General features: G+C 38.8%; 3 protein-coding genes across 6 annotated transcripts in view; 1 reads left to right on the top strand and 2 right to left on the bottom strand.

The window, feature by feature from the left end:
* Positions 1-271: 271 nt before the first annotated feature.
* On the top strand, positions 272-6782 carry mrps22 (mitochondrial ribosomal protein S22). The gene is made up of 8 exons (XM_026941241.3): positions 272-441; positions 1220-1377; positions 1643-1807; positions 2799-2942; positions 3032-3115; positions 3420-3565; positions 6074-6176; positions 6545-6782. The coding sequence occupies exons 1-8, from the start codon at positions 315-317 to the stop codon at positions 6629-6631; spliced, it is 1014 nt and encodes a 337-aa protein (XP_026797042.1). The 5' UTR covers positions 272-314; the 3' UTR covers positions 6632-6782.
* A 1738-nt stretch (positions 6783-8520) lies between these two features.
* On the bottom strand, positions 8521-12779 carry rbp2a (retinol binding protein 2a, cellular). Its single transcript, XM_026940815.3, has 4 exons — positions 12620-12779; positions 11975-12153; positions 10204-10305; positions 8521-8701 (listed from the first exon to the last, which is right to left on the bottom strand). Exons 1-4 carry the CDS (start codon positions 12753-12755, stop codon positions 8648-8650), a joined length of 471 nt encoding a protein of 156 aa, XP_026796616.1. The 5' UTR covers positions 12756-12779; the 3' UTR covers positions 8521-8647.
* Positions 12780-18295: 5516 nt separating this feature from the next.
* Positions 18296-22181, bottom strand: part of brwd1 (bromodomain and WD repeat domain containing 1) — a 28556-nt gene continuing 24670 nt past the window's right edge. For all 4 annotated transcript variants that reach the window (XM_053227521.1, XM_034314652.2, XM_034314650.2 and 1 more), the window contains one exon: positions 18296-20772. In XM_053227521.1, the coding sequence (XP_053083496.1) occupies positions 19361-20772 (1412 nt within the window). In that variant the 3' untranslated portion in view covers positions 18296-19360. The remainder of the gene's footprint in view (positions 20773-22181) is intronic.

The raw sequence follows: 22181 nt of genomic DNA, 5'->3' as shown, positions 1-22181 counted from the left end.
ATTCATGACGTATAAGCTCATTTACGTCAATTTTAATTTCAGGATGTAACACTACAAAAAGTGGATAAGTTCAAGGGGGTGAATACTTATGCAAGGCATTAAAGCTAAAGAGTTCCAATTTAAAAATGTAAATCTTGGTGTGAGACTTGATCTTTCTCATAGGAAAAAAAAAAAAACCCAACAGTGTTGCTGACGTCATGGGTTTGGCGTGCTCTATGTGCTGTATGAACGCTAGATGGCGGTAAGCGCTGCAGTTCATCATCACAGCCGCAGAAGAAGAAACCGAAGAAGAAGAAGAAGCAGCAGGCGGAAACATGGCTGCCCTCAGTGCTGTACTGCGCTTATTTCGCTCATGTCATGGAGTGAGACCTGTGGATTTTGATGCTAGAACCGTTTTACGTGGTGTTAAGCGGCTGTCTTGTAGTTTATCCTCAGTGGACAGTGAGTAAATGATATTTGAACTTTTTGAAAATAAAGCAGCGACCCCTGAAGTGGGTTTGTGTGTTGACCTGTGCTTAGCTAACCTTAGCTCCCTCCTGTGAGGAATCAACCTGAGTACCTCACTGAGCATCACACAGTGCTGTTTCAGTAGAACATTTTATAAAATACAGAAAAAATCCATCATAAGGTTTGGTATTGTATGCAATGACAGATTTTAAATTCATAATGCACTTTTTACTGGACTTCTGTCAGCATTGTGCTAGGCAAGGAGTGAGGTATTGTTTAATTTGTCCTGTTGTGGGTTATATTCCTCTTAATTTACTAAATAAATATTAATGTTTAATATTAATAATCTTGAAAGAATTTAGACAGATGCAAGACAGAACCAACTGCCTGACATCAAGTCATTTGAAATATATTTTACACTTGTCACATGCTTTCTTTTGTGTGTGTGTGTGTGTGTGTGTGTGTGTGTGTGTGTGTGTGTGTGTATATATATATATATATATATATATATATATATATATATATATATATATATATATATATATATATATATATATATATATATTTTTTTTTTTTTCATATATTCCTATATACTAGTTATGGGTTGTATATAAGATTCGTAAACTCCAAAATAAGTGGGTAAATCCTATATATCATGTACGTGTATACGGTTATTACTACATCCTGAAGGCCAGTTATACAGAAGCTTAGATCCACATTGCTGATTTATTGTTTTCTTTATTTTTTTTTCTCCGTTTGCTTTTCTTTCAAGATACTGACGGGGTTAAAAAAGCCCAGTTCACGGATGCTGAAGTTCAAGACATTTTGACAAGAATCACAAGTTTGGATTTGAATAAAGTGTTTCGTCCGCTTAAACAGGAGCTAAAACCACCAAAGTATAAACTTCTGACTGACGCTCAGTTAGAGGAGGTAAGATAGAGAATTTTTTCCTTTTTCTTTTTGTAAACATCATGTTCTTTCCTTTAAAAAAAAAAAAAAAAAAAAAAAAATTCATTCATATTTTCAGCTTATAGCAGCACTGCTGTGTGTTGGGGTGCATGTGCCAAATACACAAACATACATACAGATTAAAAGTGGTGCAAATGATAAAAAAGAAACTTAAACATTAAGGTGGGTGGGTGTGTGTGTGTGTGTGTGTGTGTGTGTGTGGGTGTGTGTGTGTGTTTGTGTGTAGGCTGTGTGGAAGGCAGAGGAACAGGCCCAGAGGTTGCTGAAGATGCCCCCAGTTTTACCAGAAAGGCAACCCATTGAGGATGTCCTGTGTGAGGATAAGATACTGGAAGGCATGGACACGGCCAAATACGTCTTCACAGACATCACCTACAACATCCCACACCGAGTAATTATGTCCATTATATTATCTGTGTATGAATAGTGTGAGTGTGTGTGGACGTTATCAGGTTTGTATATGATTTTTATGTATGCGAGTTGTGTAGGGAATCAGGGATTCCAGGACACATCAGCTAGCCTGTACGTCTGCAATACCTGGTTGCTGATGAGCCTGGGCTTCACTGACAGAGTTAATCTGTTGACTATAACCAGAATTATTAGATTAGATTATTAGATTAGAATCATACTGTTTCATACTGTTTCTAGTTTATTTGTCATGTGCACAAAATGTCAGGGGCAGTTGTACATTGAAATGCTTGTTGTGAAGCTCAGGTACTCTACAGCTGTGCAGTACAAAATATAAGAAGATAAAGGGAAAGGAGGAGAAGAAAGAGGGGGGGAAAAAAGAATCAGAATCAATCACAGGAACAAGAGTAGGTTATAGGAACCAGAGCTATTAGAACCCGAGTCAGTCATAATAAACCAGAGCTATTAGAACCCGAGTCAGTCATAAGAAAACAGAGCTATTAGAACCAGAGTCAGTCATAAGAACCAGAGCCAGTGTTTGGGACCAGAGCTATTAGAACCCGAGTCAGTCACAGGAACCAGAGCTATTAGAACCCAAGTCAGTCACAGAGCTATTAGAACCAGAGTCATACATAATCAGTCATAAGAACCAGAGCCAGTGTTGGGATCCAGAGCTATTAGAACCTGAGTCAGTTATAGGAACCCGGGTCCATCATAAACCAGTCAGTCATTGGAACCAGAGTTATTAGTTAGATTTTGCTGTGCGTTTGATCTGCATTTACTTAAAAAGGTTGAAATGTTTTGAAGCGTAATGACGTAATGAGCTTCTTTTTATTATATTTTCCAGAACATTCTGGATATGTCCCCAAGGCTGATTTCAGCACCATTACAAACACTGCTTTGAGTTGTTCTTCACTGCTAATGCTGAATCTACAGTTCCTTTCACCTTCTTTTACTCCTTAAATTTTCAATAGGAGCGGTTTATTGTGGTGAGAGAGCCGAGTGGGGTGCTGCGCAAAGCATCATGGGAGGAAAGAGACCGACTCATACAGGTTTACTTCCCCAGGGAGGGCCGCAAGCTCACAGCGCCACCTGTCTTTAAAGAAGAAAACCTCAAGGTACTGCAGAAGAAAATCCATCTTTTTAAAAAAAAAAAAAAATGGTGGATTGAAGTGTAACCCCACTCCTTTTCTCTGTCCATTCGTAGGTCTTGTTCGGGCAAAACAGACACGAGGAGGTTCTGAACTACTGCCTGGTCCAGTTTGAACCCGACTCTGCAGATTTCAAGCGGGTATGATTTATTAAACGATAAGGAAATGTCACTGTTTTATTATACATGCATTACAATTAGTATTTCACTTTCATATTAAAGCTACGGCCCTGATCAGTGCAGTCACTCCTGTTTGATCTGGCGCTCAGCTTATTCTGGCAGAAAATCTCTTCTTTTTGATTAATCAGAAGTGAGTGGAGGGAGGGACAGAGGAGGGAGTGTGTGTTTCAGGCTGTTTCAGTAAATAAAATTCAGATTTCAGTCAACAAAATGATATACAGATTACCAAACGATTCCTGACTGTGTTTGTGTGAATTGTTCTCAGGTACACACACTGACCTACGAGGACATCGAGAAATACGGGAAATATGACCTTCTCAGATCCACGTGTTTATTTGGAGGTGTTGTGTGGCACCTCGTCAGCAGCCGCAGAATAGACGGACTGTTGCTGGACATGCTGCAGAGAAACCGGTGAGCGTGAGACGGGCAGAGTGTTTAAAAAGATGAGGATAAAACCAAAGATTTGTTTCAAATGACATACCATTGGTGTCAATGGTGGGATTTTAAACAAGCTGTCTTAGCTGATTAATAGTGACCTTGATTTATGAAAGTAGTGTAGAAATGAGCTCAGAGTTGAGTACACAGAATGACATACTAACAGTACTGCATCTGATTCATGAAACTGATACATGAACAGTTACTTCACCCCAATCCACCTCCGCTCCCTCCCACTAGTGCTTTATTTACACGTCACATGCCTACGGCATGCCCCAATTTACCCTCGTATATATATATTTATATTTATATATATATATATATATATATATATATATATATATATATATATATATATATATATATATATATATATATATATATATATATATATACACACTATATTACCAAAAGTATTCGGTCACCTGCCTTGACTCACATATGAACTTAAGTGCCATCCCATTCCTAACCCATAGGGTTTAATATGATGTCGGTCCACCTTTTGCAGCTATTACAGCATCAACTCTTCTGGGAAGGCTGTCCACAAGGTTGAGGAGTGTGTTTATAGGAATTTTTGACCATTCTTCCAAAAGCGCATTGGTGAGGTCACACACTGATGTTGGTCGAGAAGGCCTGGCTCTCAGTCTCCGCTCTAATTCATCCCAAAGGTGTTCTATCGGGTTCAGGTCAGGACTTTGTGCAGGCCAGTCAAGTTCATCCACACCAGACTCTGTCATCCATGTCTTTCTGGACCTTGCTTTGTGCACTGGTGCACAGTCATGTTGGAAGAGGAAGGGGCCCGCTCCAAACTGTTCCCGCAAGGTTGGGAGCATGGAATTGTCCAAAATGTTTTGGTATCCTGAAGCATTCAAAGTTCCTTTCACTGGAACTAAGGGGCCAAGCCCAACTCCTGAGAAACAACCCCACACCATAATTCCTCCTCCACCAAATTTCACACTCGGCACAATGCAGTCCGAAATGTACCGTTCTCGTGGCAACCTCCAAACCCAGACTCGTCCATCAGATTGCCAGATGGAAAAGCGTGATTCATCACTCCAGAGAATGCGTCTCCACTGCTCTAGAGTCCAGTGGCGGCGTGCTTTACACCACTGCATCCGACGCTTTGCATTGCACTTGGTGATGTGTGGCTTGGATGCAGCTGCTCGGCCATGGAAACCCATTCCATGAAGCTCTCTGCGTACTGTACTTGGGCTAATCTGAAGGTCACATGAAGTTTGGAGCTCTGTAGCAATTGACTGTGAAGAAAGTCGACGACCTCTTTGCACTATGCGCTTCAGCATCCGCTGACCCCTCTCCGTCAGTTTACGTGGCCTACCACTTCGTCGCTGAGTTGCTGTTGTTCCCAAACTCTTCCATTTTGTTATGATAAAGCTGACAGTTGACTGTGGAATATTTAGGAGCGAGGAAATTTCATGACTGGATTTGTTGCACAGGTGGCATCCTATGACAGTTCCACGCTGGAATTCACTGAGCTCCTGAGAGCGGCCCATTCTTTCACAAATGTTTGTAAAAACAGTCTGCATGCCCAAGTGCTTGATTTTATACACCTGTGGCCAGGCCAAGTGATTAGGACACCTGATTCTGATCATTTGGATGGGTGACCGAATAAGTATAGTGTATATAGTAATATAGTGTATATACATCATCTATATAAAACACTACCTCATTTATGCTGGTCCTACGTTAGCGAGCCAATTACTGCAAAGAATTCAGTGTGCTACTCATCCAATGTCCGAGCAAGAAGTAAATTAGAGGGGGGGATATATATTTTTAAAAAAATTTTAATATCAACAAAACTTCTTGTTTTGTTGATCCCTCGGGGATATTTGGGATAGAATTGATTTATAATATTGATGTACACCCGTATATTGGTTCTGATTTATTAAACTGCAAATCAAGAATTTTTCAGGTTGTTAAAACATCATGCTCATATTTACACACATTACAACCAGGCACATGAAAGATGAAAGAGACAAATAAGGAAATTGTTGGTGTAATTTCCATGCGTTCCATTTACAATCAAATTTGTCACTGTGTTACTGACAAACAAGGGCTATTATGTAATAAGAGGCGATGCTATGGATGGGTTTAACTAATTAATTGTGTGTGTTATTGGTATTTGTGTTACTATTATTATTATTATTATTATTATTATAATTATAATATATAATTATAATAATAATTACTCTGGAGAGGTGGAGCATTTATACTGTAGGCTTAAGAATCACCTTAAGACTGCCGCATAAGAAGCACCTGTTGTACCTGTGTATAATTAAAAGCCTTGATTCGCTTGATTACTCCGAGTGCATTCCTTAAAGATCGCAGACATTGATCGAATCCAGCTCATGGGCTGAAGGATGTATCGAGGAATCAAGGAGTAAAACATTTGTGTAGATATCTTTGTTGATATGGAGCCAGAATTCTGTAATATGACGGTTATGTATGGTGCTCTTACTGTTTCAGGCTACAGGATGCAGTGGATTTAGTGCATCTGTTTAATCTGGTGCATCCTCAGAGTGATGTGGCTTTACAGAGCCAACAAGCCACAGGCATCGACCTGCTCAAGGTGATGACACACACACACACACCCACACACACACACACACACACACACATACACACCCCTTATCTGAACATGCTTTGCTGATAGATTGTACTAGATGGTGTCAAATCAACATTTCCTTACAACTGCAGTTTTATAACTGTGTGAAAACTGTAAGATCAGCACACCTCTCTCAACTCAAACACAAACTTTTATCTTGATGGTTCAAACGAGGGATTAGCGCTGTTATCTTTTACTCTGCATATAATTATTTATTTATTTATTTTTTAAAGTTTCACTTAATTTCCCTTGCATCGTGTCCTGAAGGTCACACGTCTCACACGTCTCACACATCTCACACGTTTCACACTTTTTTTTTTTTTCTTTCTCAGGTCTATGCTGATTGTGAGTCTCAGAAGCCTGCAATAAAGTTGGCTTTGCAGTCATACGAACAGGCGATGGCAGTGAACTCTGCTTAAATTGAAACTGTACCAAAGTGCGGCATCATGTGAGACATCACTATGTATTGTACAATAAGACGTTTTGTAATACTACAACTGCACAGAATATTGCAAATTGATTATTGTTCTTGTGTAACACTGTGTGTTAATAAACTCTCAGCTATGTGAAGTGTGTCATGCCTACAGTATCTACACACCACCTAGCCTAAAGAATAGCTATACAGTGAAATATCTCAAATTGAGTTATCAGTGAAGTCCTCTTCAAAAACTTATATCTTGGCAAGTGAAAATATCTTGAATATCGGCAAATTTATCTAATATTTCTTATGATATTATTATAAATCAAATATAAGATTATTCTAGAATGCTTAAAATTCTACGATTATTTCAAGCTTGAAATTAGTAACAGATGACTAGATATAGGTTTAATAATCATATTTCGCTTATTTGTTTTTTGCACTTGCTAATTAAGTTCTGAGACTTTACAACTGGAAGGGTGTTCACACTTTTGCACATGCCATAATTTTATTTTTTTTTCTATTGTTTAAGTTCATCAAATAGACAGTAACTGTGCAGTAACATCTGCAGAATTTTTTTTTTTTAAATAGTTGTGTTTACTTCTTTTAACTTTGATAATATGTAATTTGCTGAGGGGTGCCCAAACATTTGCACACAACTATATACACACCTATATAGACACAACTATATACACGCCTAATATTGTGTAGATCCCACTGTTGCTGTCAAAACAGCTCTGATCCGTCGAGGCATGGACTCCACAAGACGTCAGCAGCAGTCCTGTAAGTTGTGAGGTGGGGTCTCCATGGATGGGACTTGTTTGTACAGCACATCCCACAGATGCTCGATCAGATTGAAATCGGGGGAATTTGGAGGCCAAATCAACACCTTGAACTCTGTCATGTTCCTCAAACCATTCCTGAGCAATTTTTGCAGTGTGGCAGTGCGCATTATCCTGCTGAAAGAGGTCACTGCCATTAGGGAATACCATTGCCATGAAGGGGTGTACTTGGTCTGCTACAATATTTAGGTAGGTTGTACATATCAAAGTAACATCCACATGAATGCCAGGACCCACGATTTCCCAGCAGAACATTGCCCAGAGCATCACACTGCCTCCACCAGCTTTTCTTCTTCCCATAGTGCATCCTGGTTCCGTCTTTTCCCCACGTAAGCGATGCACCCGGTTGTCCACATGATGTAAAAGAAAACGTGATTCATCAGACCAGGCCACCTTCTTCCATTGCTCCGTGGTCCAGTTCTGATGTTCACGTGCCCACTGTAGGCTCTTTTGGCGATGGACAGGGGTCAGCATGGGCACTCAGACCGGTCTGCGGCTACACAGCCCCATACGCAGCAAACTGCGATGCACTGTGTGTTCTGACACCATTCTATCATAGCCAACATTAACTTTTTCACCAGTTTGTGCTACAGTAGCTCTTCTGTGGGATCAAAACAGATGGGCTAGCCTTCGCTCCCCACATGTATCAGTGAGCCTTGGGCAGCCATGACCCTGTCACCGGTTCACGTTAATAATGTTATGTTTAAAATAATTGCATACTATATTAAAAAAAAACAGAAATATTGTGTAAATTTGACTATATTTTAAGATGTTTTTGACTTGATCAGTTATCTATAAAAGCAGGATATACTGTGTATATATATATATATATATATATATAGCAGGTAACGTGGTATCAAAAAGGTATCAAATGGTTCTACCTTTATGAATGAGGCATAATGTGAACAACTTACATTTAACAGGTTGATATCATATCAGGTACAATAAATCATCTAATCTGGTTGTATTTATTGATTGATTTCTTGAACTCATACCACACAAAGTGGCTCATGCACACTACTTAAAAAATTTTTTAACGTACAACCGATTAAAAGACTGTGTAAAACTCCTTTAATAGAATCACATTGCATAAGTACATATGTACAGCAACATTAAATGCACACACATGAGCGTTAAAAGGTGACACACAGGAGAGCTGCTACATCTTCAGAGTCCTACTCCTTCTTCTTAAAGACCTGATGGCAGACTTTGTCCTCACAGGTGATCTCCTGATGAAGGAAAGGGTATAATTTAAAAAAGACCATCACAGACTCACACACTACATACACTAGAAGATTACTCTTTGGACAGGTTCTTATGCTCCACTGGCTGGGTTTACAGGCAGACATTTTTATCAGTCCAAATTTTAAGAAACTATAAACTTGGCACTTGGTTGTAAAAATGTGCATTTACATTTGTATATGGTTACACTGATTAAATCCTAATTTTTGGACATGAAGCTGTTTAAACCAAAATCAAATTATATATAACGTGTCTTTTATGATGTGCAAAAAGTGGTCTGAAGGCAATAAGAGCTCGTGACTGGACATTGCACTTATATACAACATAATTCACAGCCAAATCTCCATGATGTCTGTCTGATGGCACTCAGTGAATACATGCCAGCGTTGTTAATAACAACCACCAGACAAATTGGATTGGATTCAAACCACAATGCTGCTGAATTCTTGTATCTCAGTTTTTAATAGATTTTTTATATAGTGCTTTTAACAATGGACATTGTCACAACCAGCTTTACAGAAATCCAGATATGGCTCTATTTGACCTGAATCTGATTGGTCAGATTGGTCAGTGTTAATGTATTGTATATAACAGCATGGTGACATTTATTTAACATTTCTGGAAGGAGTCTCCAGTGTCAGCACTTTGTAACACTCAGTAAGTTTTCCACCCCAGGAAAGTCATCAGGACAGAGGACCTTTCACTTTGCGGTTTCTTGGTAATAAGACAAGCTGTACGTTTTTTTTTTATGTCTTAACTTCAAAAGAGAGAGGCATAAAGAGGCTGGTGAGAAAATGACTGATTATAGCTGCTATAAAGTAAGTGATAACAGAAACTAACATGGCCTGCGGTTGTTCCACAAAGCTAAATGTAACAATAAACGATTTAAAAGCATGACATGTTGTTTATAAATAAATTAAAAATGGTAGTCATTGGCACTTCAGGACATGCTGTTATAGGAAAACAATCTTGATAACCACCTGAATGTGGATTATTTTCCTATAAATAAACACTCTGTCGTTTTTATTCATCAGTTGCAATGTGGATAGTCAAATCAAATCAAATCTGCAGTGTTAATACTGTAACATTATCAAAACGAGAAGAAGGACAAGAACAATCATAAATGATGTTGGTCTTAGTATATCCTCTCCAAATTTTTTCTATTAAACTTAATAATAGTTTGCATACCACATAACTGTGCTTCAGAATGCTCCTCATACATCCACCAACTAACCTTACAATTATTTTAAAAACTTTGGTCAGCATGCTTTATGACACAGACACATGCGCAGAACATAGGAAAAATTTCTGATTGTAAAAGTAACCAGGTTAAAAATATGCACTTTACTATCATATAACCGGCTATTAAATGATAATTTCCATCTGATAGAAATCTCATTTGAATTGACCTCTATTCCAGTGTAGGCATGCCTGTGAAGCTCTTAGTTATCAGGTTATTAAGCAATGAAGGTGCTGATAGATGATTTACCAGATGTAGCAGGTCTCCCTCGATCCAGTGCTTCCAGCCTCGATTGTTCTTCTCCCCTTTTTGCACACACACAAGCTTATCTCCATCCCAGGTGACGAGTGTCTGCAAAGCAAAGGCTGTGAGCAAAAGACACACACGTGCAATGGAAGATCTAAAGTGATCTAAAGATCTAAAGGGACAACAGTGTGTGTGAGTGTGTGTGCACTTCACAACGCAACAGCAACATCTCTGTATTAAAGGACTATAAAATGCAGAGTCCAGAAAGATACTTCATTCTAACTGACAAGCGAATGCACCTTCTGTGTTATTCATTCACTAGATAACAAGTGAGCTAAACAGATAGCTAGCTAGCTAAATGGCGCACAAGCTTAGAAAAATGTTTGCCACTTAACATTCTCTGTATTGTTGTCATGATATTACAATGTTCAATCCTGTGCACATTCAGCTTGTATTTCCATCACCTCCAACAATGAGCAAATGCAAGAAAGTATGATGTTAAGTCATACTTAGCATTGCGTGAGTGAGTGAGAGTGTGTGTGTGTGTGTGTGTGTGTGCACGCACCCTTTGCCCTTTGGTACAGACTGAGACCACTTGTCACTTGTACAGTTTCTTGTACAGAGTAAGCCTTTGCCCTACCCCTAGCCAGTGGGCGGGGCTTGGCAATGACAAAATTTTGAGATAATTACAGAAAAAGTGCCCTGTTGGCTAGTGTGTATAATAATTGTATTAACTGTGTTAGAAATCAAGTGAAAAAGCAAACATGCAGCTTGGAGAGCAACCGTGAGACCTTTGGCCAGCACTTCGTCCTAATCTGCACCACCGGCTAAGATCTGCCTCACCCTCAGAATAGAGCTCCACCCTGGTGCAGTACCAGACGCTTATAGAAGCTCGCATCAGTGAACTCAACCCTGTCATGGATTCATCCCCACAGCATTGGAGTGATAATTACAGTTATAGCAGTGTATGTACATATCTGAAATGTCTTGAAGATGTTGAAATCACTGATCAAATGTGAGTGGACAGGTTTAATCAGCTGACCACTGACTTCTTGTCATATAGAGTTATGCATACATACAGTGTGTGATTATGAATACAGATGTGATAGTCGCATCACACAAGAGACAATGTTTGACGATCCACTTGCACAAGTCACTTTATATGTTCATACTGCTGCTCAGGACTATTGTGTGATAAAGTTTGGTTTTGCAGTATTTAATGTTCACTGTATTGCTTTGTTAATCGTATAGTCTATTGTCTGTTTTTATTGTAATTACTGACTTTGCTCTGCCTGTCACTGTGTTTCCTACCCTCTTGTCTGATATCACATTATGCTAAGTGTAGCGCCATGATTCCAGGGGAACTATAGTTAATTTCTAACATTACATCTGTCTGCAATGAGAAGAATGACAATGAAGCCTAACTTGACTTTATATCATTGGTGCCAGACTAGAAGGATTGGTTTGTGTATGGTTGGGGATCAATAGAATTATTGATTTGTTATTTATTTTATTATTTGTTTTATTGATCACAGTATACTTTGAATCTGGTGATTAGAAGCAAATGATAAGTGATAACTTATGCACTCCTGTATAACTTTTTCTAATTGACTGTTCTAATTCAGCTTGAGGAATAAGTGTTTGCACTCTAGAGAACATTACAGAGGGAACAATATTGACATATGGAGAAAAAAAAGAAGAAATGGAGTTATAGATGACAGAACAGACAGAAATGTCCTTAGACATTGTCCTCAGCTCTAGAGGTCACACACACCTTGACCACTCTGTTGTCCAGGCCCTTAGTGTGCTCCTCAAACTCCTCTCCAACAGTGAAGTTCACTTCGTAATTTCTGAATGTGCTGAGAGTTTTGGTCTCAAATTTATCTCCATTTTGCACAATAACCTTTGTTTGTGTGAGGTGTGCGGCGATCTTGCGTGTGGCAAAGTCAATGTCTGATAGAGAAAAAAAGAAAAAAAGTAAATACATAGCTGAAAAATAGTGATTGTCTGTCATTTTTTCTGCTGACCATAGCTAGATTATGTCTTTTTGTCTCTCAGATGCATGTGGATTCAAAGGGTAAGCAGGATAACCAATTATCTTATCAGTCTTATCACTAACACACTATGACCTGAACACACTTTGATTTTGACACAAAGCTTTAAAGAAGAATTTTGCAGTTATGATAGTATAGAAGACTAAGATCATCCCTAAGGACTGTACAGAGGGTTTTCCCTTTTACAGAAAGAACCTTTTTAGAAAAAAAAAAAAATATTATTTAAATATTATATAAATATTAACCATCATTTTATTTAAGATCGTATCTCACATCAGGTCTGCTAATGTTTTAAATAAATAATGTTTTAAATAAATAAATTCAGATTTGTGTTTTTGAACTGCAGGTATAAAGAAAGTACTCACCCATAGCCTTCATGACATCATCAAATTTCTCATTGCTCACCATCTCCCATCTCCCGTTATAGTCGGCAGGCATTGTGGTGTAGTGAGTCAGGCTGTGTGATGGGTAAGCGGGGTCAGAAAGGATCCAAGTCTGCATAGATCCAAGGCTGGCTCTTTTATATCTGGAATAGTGTGTGTGTGTGTGTGTGTGTGTGTCACAACGTGGACTTCTGTGTCAAAGTTCAACTGATAAGGCCCTGTATGGAGATGTGGGGCGTTGTCTATTATATTAACTCACCTTTTAACTGCTGATCAATTTATTATTAATGTTTCTTTTATAAGTTGGAGGCAGAGAAATAAAAAAAAAAAACAAGTGTGAGAAAAAATTCTTAGAAATACCCTATTGCACTGTGGTGTCTTTCACCCAAATGGAGACACTGAAGTCTCGATGATGGGATGATGTAACTCATATCTGTCTCAATGATCTATCTTTTTTTCACAGCTCTACACAGTGTCTACCTTTTGATCATTGATCACAAGCATTATCTGTGGAGTCACTGTTAATCAATTCACCCACCCGCCTCTACACAGATTAAATAAATTGGCACATGCAGCAGTTAACAATGGAATTTAAATGCTATTACAAAGGTATGATAGTAACTACAGGCTCCTTTGTCTCTCTAATAAACCGTTTGTCCTTTTGAAAGTTGTGTTTTGAGATTTTCTCTTAGACATTGAGAAACATCCACTTCGTCTTGAGACTAAAGCCTCAATTCTAAATTTCAGATGATAGCATGAACACAAGATCCATTTAGATACTGTTGCTTTCAAGGCATTTTATGCAGAAAAGTATAGCAACACATTTCCCTGGGTGGTCAAGATGAGAAAATTGAGGGAAAGTTCAAACTGGGCCCTGCTGTATGTACAAAATTACTGTCATGGTCTTAAACATTGCAAAATACTGGTTTTGTGTTCCTGCAACCATTTTTGTTCATTGAGATGTATCCTTGGGGTCATTATGTTGAAAGTTCTATCTAGAGCCAAGTCTTATCCTCCTGGGAGAAGCAGCCAGAAGGAGTGGGAGGGAAGGGAAGGGGAAGGGAGAGAGAGAGAGAGAGAGAGAATCTTGCAATTATGTGGGAAAACTGTAAACCTGATAACACTGCCATTGCATCTGAATCTGCTACAGACCTCTGCAACTGATCAAACAGTTAGTGATAGTGATCGTGATAGTGAACAGTTGATAACGTCTACAAAATAGACTTCATGTGAAAAGTATACTGAATTTCCTGTTTACGCAATTGCACTTGTTGACCATGTAGTACACAGTTATAGGAGGGAATTATTTATAATTGCTCTATCCAGTGTTACCCAGATGAGGATGGCTTCCCTTTTGAATCTGGTTGCTCTCAAGGTTTCTTCCTCATGTCGTCTCAGGGAGTTTTCCCTTGCCATCGTCGCCTCTGGTTTGCTCATTAGAGATAAATTTATACGTTTAAAATTTATATCCTGAATTTATATATTTCTTCGTGACAGTGGCCATTGTTAAAAGAGCTATACAAATAACACTGAATTGAATTATTCACAATTATAAAATGTCATTACAAAGAAAATGTAATCTACTCATAAACTTTTAGCACCATTATTTTTTAAACATTTGAATTCATAAGTGATATATGGGGTAATGAACATGTCTGTGCATGCGCTCCCTGTGACAGTATGGATTTCCTCTGGGTTCTGTGGTTTCCTCCCACCTCCCACAAATAGTAGGTGGATTGGCTAAGATATATTGCCTCTAGGTGTGAATGTGTGTGTACATAGTACCCTGTGATGGATCCATCCATACCGGGATAGGCTCTGGATACACTGCAAGCCTGACCAAGAGAAAGAGGTTACTGAAAGTGAGTGTGGGAGCTTATCCTCTAATGCTAGTATCTAATGCAGTTTGACATATAAAAGTAATTTAAAATGCTATACTAGGGATGAAAACTCCAGTCCAGGAAGACCACAGCCCTACAGAGGTTTATGCTTCCCCTCTTCTAACACACCAAGCCCATAAAGGCCTTAGCAATAAGTGAAGCTGGTAATGAATCAGGTGTATTAAATGAGGTGAAATGCTAAACTATACCGGACTGGAGTCTGTCATCCATGTGCTTTACATTGCAGGATATTCTGTATAAAGGTTTCATTGTCAGGAATTCAAACTTTGCATGAAATTAGGCATGAGGACCTCCAAGTTCAGCACACATTACATCCATACTATATCAGCTACACAGGTTACCTGTTTCACAAAGAATTAAGTACAAAGTCCTACTTCTCAAAAAGCACTTCATGGCACAGTTATCAGATACTCCCAATTAAATTCTCAAAAATACTGGTGTGACATTTTTATTAGTTCTCTTTAGCAATAAAAATGTTCCATATTTTTCTGCAGCTAAGTAGAGGGAAAATCTAACAATAGTGATTACATTTACTTGAGCAATATGTGGTTAAAATACTATACAAACCTCTATATATAGCTCTACGTTTGTGGTGGTCATAAAGATAGAGAGATGCATAAACCAGAGATTCTAGTATTATTAGTCACTCACCCCAATTTCTAATGCTGGTGTGCAATTGAGAAGAGGAAACAGACCACAAACATACTATTTTAAAAATTCTTAATTTTATATCTAATCCAATGCAACTGAAAAAAAAAACTGAATTGCACTGAAATTGGATGGAGACTGTTAGTGAACAGCAATTTTCAAGAGCTGTCAGATTCTCAATTGATCGAGGGCCATTCTATCACATTTAGGTTTTGAACCATGCCAGTGGTCAGTGATTGGCAGCATACATATGATTGTTGATTGATACTTTTCGAGAACATTGTTCCATACTTCATAGCTCCATGGGTGCAATGATACTCTTTGTTTAGGTATGTTGTCTAACAAACTCTGGGGCCATCCAGAAACAGGTCTAACAAACTCTGGGGCCATCCAGAACAGATTTCAACTTACGTTGAAATCACACTTTGACAGTTTATTTGCCCAAAAGTGGACACCATTATGTGACTTTTCCTGACAACTGGTTGAACTGGACCTATTTAGGGGTTTCATAGCAAAGTGGGTGAATACAATCACACTTAGTGGCAAGGCTTCCAGCATGTAGGCCAAGGTGATGACGTCTAACTCCCAGTGGGCCGTTCTTTAAGACAGAGATGCTCCCTGTGTCTTACCCAAATGAACGACTGACCTGATGATGTACTGGCCCCTTTTTCTGGAACACTGTCAGATCAAGAGATTGGGTAACTAAAGTAGGTAAAAGGTCTTTGGGCAGGAACTCCAAGTTCAACCACAATGTCACTCTGGATGGTAAGATCCCACATTTGGATCTTGGGGCATCATGGTGGACAAAGGGGCCTAACTTCCCTGAGAAAATCTTAAACAAAATTATGAGCTACAGTACATCCACTGTCACAGCATACATGTGCACAAGAAGGTATCCAGGTGATTAGGGTTTGAAGAGTTGAAATAAAACCAGTATTATGTGGAGTTAATGAACCAGTGAATTTGAGTTTACAGGCTTGTGGAATTATGCTATGTTGTACTAATTAGGGTTTTGCATTACTTGATCACTTTGGTAATTCAATCACCACTAATGTCAAAGCTACAGTCACCTCTGAAAGTATTCAAACTGTCTTGTTTTTGCTACACACGGAACACATTTGTGTTCACGATCAAAAGATGAATATGAGACGATAGTTCCGAATTTCAGCTTTCATTTCCTAATATTTACATCTAGATGTGCTAAACTAAACAACTTAGAACATGGCACCTTTTTTGAACCCACCCATTTTTCAAGTGATGAAACAACAGCAGCAGTTGGTGACAAACATTGTGAGAGCTGTGAAGGAAAAACCCCAAAGCAACAGTCAGTGAGAGCAACCTCCACAGGGCAGGGGTGAAGCTACCACAATCCACCGTTTGAAGAAGACTTCAAGAGTAAAAATATAGAAGCCATACTGCAAGATGCATACCACTCATCAGCAATAAGAATCTGAAGGCCAGATTGGAATTCGCAAAGAAATACAGAGATTAGCTACAAAAAAATCTGGAACCAAGATTAACCTCTAGGAAAGTGTGGAGACAGGAACGATCTGTTGTTGATTTGAAACATATGAACTCATCATTCAGGCATGGTGGAGGTAGTGTCATGGCTTGGGCTTGCATGGCTGCTTCTGGAATGGGCTCATCACTAATCTTTTTGATGATACAACTCATACTGGTAGCAGCAGAGTAAATTCAGAAGTCTACAGAAACATTGTCTGCCAATTTACAGAGAAATGCATCTAATCTAATTGGGAGGAACTTCATCATGCAGCAAGGCAATGACCCAAAACACAGGTTTAGACTGGCTAAGTCAATCACCAGACTTCAACCCAACTGAGCATGCATTTCACCTACTGAAGAGGAGACTGAAGGGAGAAACCCAATAAAATAACAACAATTGAAAGAAGCTGCGGTACAAGCCTGTTCCAATATTTTGCACACCTAAAAATTAGGTGGTCTGTTAAGCACATGTAGATGTAAATATTAGGAAATGAAAGCTAAAATTTTGATCAATCATCTCATCTTTCGATCTCAAATTCAAATGCCTCCAGTGTATAGCAAAAACAGAAGAATTGGTCTTGCCGTTCCAATACTTTCAGAGGAGACTGTATCTGCGTGTGGCAGCGCATTGATCTACGAGTTGCTGTTTTTATATGAAAAGCAACATTGCAACTTGATGCGTAAATTTTATACTTTAATTCTTGCACCTTCCAGTATGAAGGTTTGGAATGCACAAGGGCTGTAATTACTACACACAGTGTCCTGCTCCAAAGGGTTCATTTTTTTTGTCCGTTCCGTTTATTTCACAATTTTTTCATTGCTTTATGTATGATGTAAGCACTTTGTAAACCAGTTTTTTTTTTAAAGTACTGTATTACTAATTACTATTGATATTTTGTAATGAACTGTAAAACAAATTATCTGTTGTAAACCACCATGAATGCGTGAAATAAGATGTAATAGGCTGTAGCATGGACTAATCACAATGAGCATGCACCAACAATGCTTAATGAAGGAAAACAGTGTGAGCGGCTTGTTAGCCACAATGTTATGACCGTTAGGTCTAGCCCTTCTTGTTACCAATTTGAATGCCAGAAATATCCTTAAAATATACTTAAAACAGAAAGGAAGCCATTGAAGAATCTGACCACAGACATTTGACCTTGCTGTGACCTTGACCCTGTTTGAATCAATTCCAAAATCTAATCAGTTCATCCACTGGTTACAACGATAATTCCATATATATTACACAATTATTCAATCACTCGTTCTTGAGATATTTTGCTAAAGAGAATCTTGGACAGACAGATGGACAGACACACAGACAGACTGAGCAACAGACAGACCGATGCCAAAAATCATAGATAGCCAGAAAATGCATCTTGAGTTCCTGAACATGAATGTGTAAGTAACATCTCTGTATGGAAGGAAGGAAGCCATTGAAGAAAAAATATTTCAGACATTTGACCTTGCTGTGACTTCGTCCCTGTTTGAATCAATTCCAAAATCTAATCAATCAGTTTATCCATATAAATCCTACAAACATTCAATTGACAAACAGACGATCCACCTGAAAACATAATGCTTCCACAAAAGAAATATGAAATCGGTTTTGCCATTAAACAGTAGGCTATTTTATTCATCAAATGCTTTTACCTCTCACTCCATCCATGTTCCATTATACTCAACATCTGCAAAACTTGAATTAAAGAGTTGGCTTTTTGCAAAAGACATTAAGAAATAATGTCAGGTCGGACGTATTTCATCTCCAACACTAATAAATTCAATGCAGTGGGTACAAAAGTTATTTACCGTTCATAAGTTAAGTCAGAAAATGAATTAATACTGAAAAGTATATAACAGGTGACTGAAACATCTTCCCAATATGAGAAATCTCTGTATTTCGCAGCAAGTACTGATTTCCTGTACTTTGCAAACATGTACCAAATTTATACTATATGGCAAGACAATGCATTTGAATTTAATACAAAATAATGCTTGACAATTTTAAATATGCAAAGCTTTGCTACAAACCGATTCTCAGAAAACTCTGGAAAGATGCAGATTTAAAAAAAAAAAAAAAAAAAAAAATCCACATAATGTATATACACACCCTAACTGAAATGGGAAAAGGAAACTTTGTACATATTGGCTCAATAATTCCTTTGACAAATACAATATAAGATTCATGTGGCTTTAAAAAAAGAAGCAAGTGTCAAATGATGGAAGAAAAGTTCATCACAATTATACTTAATGGGGGAAAAACCCTGAAAGGGAAAAAAGAACAACCCGACAAGTCTGAAAACGGTAAATGTAGTTGACCCCTGAGTTTCTAACAGAACTAGTGTATGAGATACCTCAGTACAGTGTGCCATTTAGTGCAAGCCAGCAAAAATATGCTCAATTAAGCAGGAGGTATATTAAGATAGCACCCAGACAGACAATGCACCTCTAATCATTCTTGGTGGCCAAATCACAAACAGAAAGGGGCAGCCAAACCAGTAGCTCAAATCTCATATCTATACATAGCTTCCCCCCCTCCCCCAACAGAAAATATAAATATCCCTGAAGTTGATTCACAGTATGTAGAGGACTCCAGTGCTACTACTTTTTTGGGACAATCAAATGTCTTCAAGTTCTCCAGTTAGTGTCTCTTACACAGCCAACTCCTTCACTCGCTGTCTCTGTAGTTTACAGTCCGTTTGCCGAGATTCCGGGTCCGAATGCGTGTGGCTCGCCGAGGCTTTCCATAGGAATTGTCACTGTCCATATCAGAAGTAGATGGTTTGTGATGTGCAGTACCTCGTTTTCGATCCCTCAGTCTTCCCTTGACATATCTTTTTGGACTGCTTTGTGATCCTGAGCTGGAGAACTGTGACTCATTGCTGGACTCCTCCTGGCTCTCCGAGTCTGTGTTGCCATCACTGCTGTAGCTCTCGCTGTGCTTCCGTTTCCCAGACTGCCGTTTTCTTCGCTGACCAGCACCTCCAGAGAGTTCATCCTCAGATTGGTGCCTTTCTGAAGGACCATTTGCTACTTTCTCCCTACTTCCAGAATCGCTCTCTGATTCTGAAAGTTTCTTGAACCGCTTCCCTTTACTCCCTGAAGGTTTGCCACACTCGCTTTCATCACTGGCGTTACCATTTTCTTCTCTGTCTTCAGATTCCGAAGTGCTGATATGTTTCCTTTTGGATCCTCCTGATGATTTTGGGCGACGGTTGGTGCCGTCTTTCACTGAATCAGAGCTTCTCTTCCCATTCCATGGCTGCTTTTCTCCCTCAGAATCAAGGTCTTCCTCTGAGTCTGTGATGTATTTCTTCTTGGGGAGGGCTCTTAGAGTAGGTCTTCTGGAAAACGATTTCTTATCCTTTTCTGATTCATCGCTTTGTCGCCACTCTTCCGAAGAATCAGCCTCTTTTTTCTTACGTCTCTGGTTTGAGGCCGTTTCACTCTCAGAGTCAGAAGTGTTGGAGTCACCATCCAAACTCTGAGACTTGGCTGGTCTTCTTGATTTGTTCTTTCTCGCCAGTGAGCTTTTTTTGTTCGTGATTTCTTCTTCTCCACTACTGCTCTCATTCTCCTCATTTTTTCCCTCTTCTTCATCTTCAGACCTGATTTTTCTCCTTGAAGCACTGGATTCCTTGACACCTGACTTTAATGCTATGGCTCCAGGAGCTGTACGAGCTTTTGAGGCAGATACTAGTTCTTGGCTTTTTAACGTCATATTATTCATTTTCTCAGAGTATTTAAGGTCCTGTGTGTCTAATTTTCTTCCATTTTGATGAGGGTGTTTCTCAGCCTTTGGAGTCTCCATTTCCTCATCAGACATTTTTGAGGTATTTGGATTGCTTGGATGATTTCTCCGTCGTCTGGTTCTACAGTGATTCTCTTCCTCCTCATCACTCTCATTAATTTGTTTTATCTTACATACTGCAACTCTTGCAGTTTTCCTGATGAGCTTTCGCCTGCTGATGGAATCCTCCTCCTCATCTAAACTTTCATTCTCACTTTCTCCCTCGTTGCTGTTGTCCTCACTCTCTTCGTGGCTGTGCTTTCTGTGCCCATTGACACGAGGAGAATCATCTGAAATGAAAATATAAAACAGAATTATAATTCAGCCTGGCAAGAAAAGTGTGTGTGAATGAAACTTAGAACTGAAATGAGCAAACAGATTCAGAACTGAAGTGTCTCACATTTACTCCCTTGGTTATCAACGTTTCTCTCCCTCATCACGTCTACAGACATTTCAGAAAATGCTTACATAAACCGGTACAGCACTGAACCAAAACAACCAGCTATGAGATAGATTATGATGATATAACCATTTCATCAAAAAATATGAGACTTCACTACTAATCTCATAAAACCCTGCAAAATGACATCACTGAATCTGCTTCCTTCCAACAGCTTGTTTTACACAAACACTGCACTTGTAACACTAACTCTTGCATTTTATACAGCATTAGTGCTCGTGGCTGATATTATTGTTACCCAATTATTACAGAGTGGTTTTGTTTACATATAGCTTCAATGCGCATTGGCACAGATTCGATAAGTCTCTGGAAATGTTTTAACACCAATCTTCCTGAACATATTCCCTCAGTTGGTGTTTTGTTGATGGTGCCAGAGAGCATTGTCCAACACATCACTCCATATAAATAAGTCGTGTTAATCACTGCAGTACAGTTCCAGAGACTGGAATCTTTGCCAATGCAATGAAATGAAATGATTTTCATTTCAGATGATCCAGTGTGGATGCAGGTTTTCATTCCAATCAAGCAGAAACCACATCTGATTCCACCTGTTCAATTGGCTGATCTTGGCTTTCAATAGACTATCAGGTGCGGCTTCCGATTCGTTGGAATGAAAACCACAGTGTGGAATGCGTCCACACTGGCCCTGATAACACTGGACGCTCCTGATATAAATCCTACAAATATTCAGCAACTCGTTCTTGATATATCACACTAATGAAAATCTCAGACAGACAGACGTGCAGACAACCTGAAAACCTACACACCACCTAGTGGCAGAGGCATAAACAATTAAAACCATACTTGGCTTGTATTTAAATTGTGCATAAAATCTCACAGCTAAAACTTGTCCAGTTTTGTAAGGAAATTGGCTGGTAAGCTGTTCTGGCTTCTTGGACAATTTACTACAGTTCTTGTGTCTCTGCAGGTAAAATGCATACAGCCTCCATGTTTTTTTTTTTTTTTTTTTATCACAAATGTCTATTACTTCATATGTTCCATTAAAATTAAATTCAGGTGTCTACACAAGTATATACACCATTAACTCATAGCTCACAGCTCACAGCTTGAAGGTGGAGAAATTTTATAACACTGTATTCACTGTTTTCATGTGGATAGGAAAAATATATGTTTCTGAAAAGTGATATCACGGCATCCACAATGCATGTACCCTTTGCAGTTTTGCATGCATTCTGAATAGGCTTGGACTCTTTTTTTTTTTTTTTTTAATCATAGCTG

Source organism: Pangasianodon hypophthalmus, chromosome 21, assembly GCF_027358585.1.
Source record: "Pangasianodon hypophthalmus isolate fPanHyp1 chromosome 21, fPanHyp1.pri, whole genome shotgun sequence".
In the NCBI taxonomy this organism is placed as follows: Eukaryota; Metazoa; Chordata; class Actinopteri; order Siluriformes; family Pangasiidae; genus Pangasianodon; species Pangasianodon hypophthalmus.
Note: the sequence above shows the minus strand (reverse complement) of the source record. Positions and strands in the feature narration are given on the sequence as shown.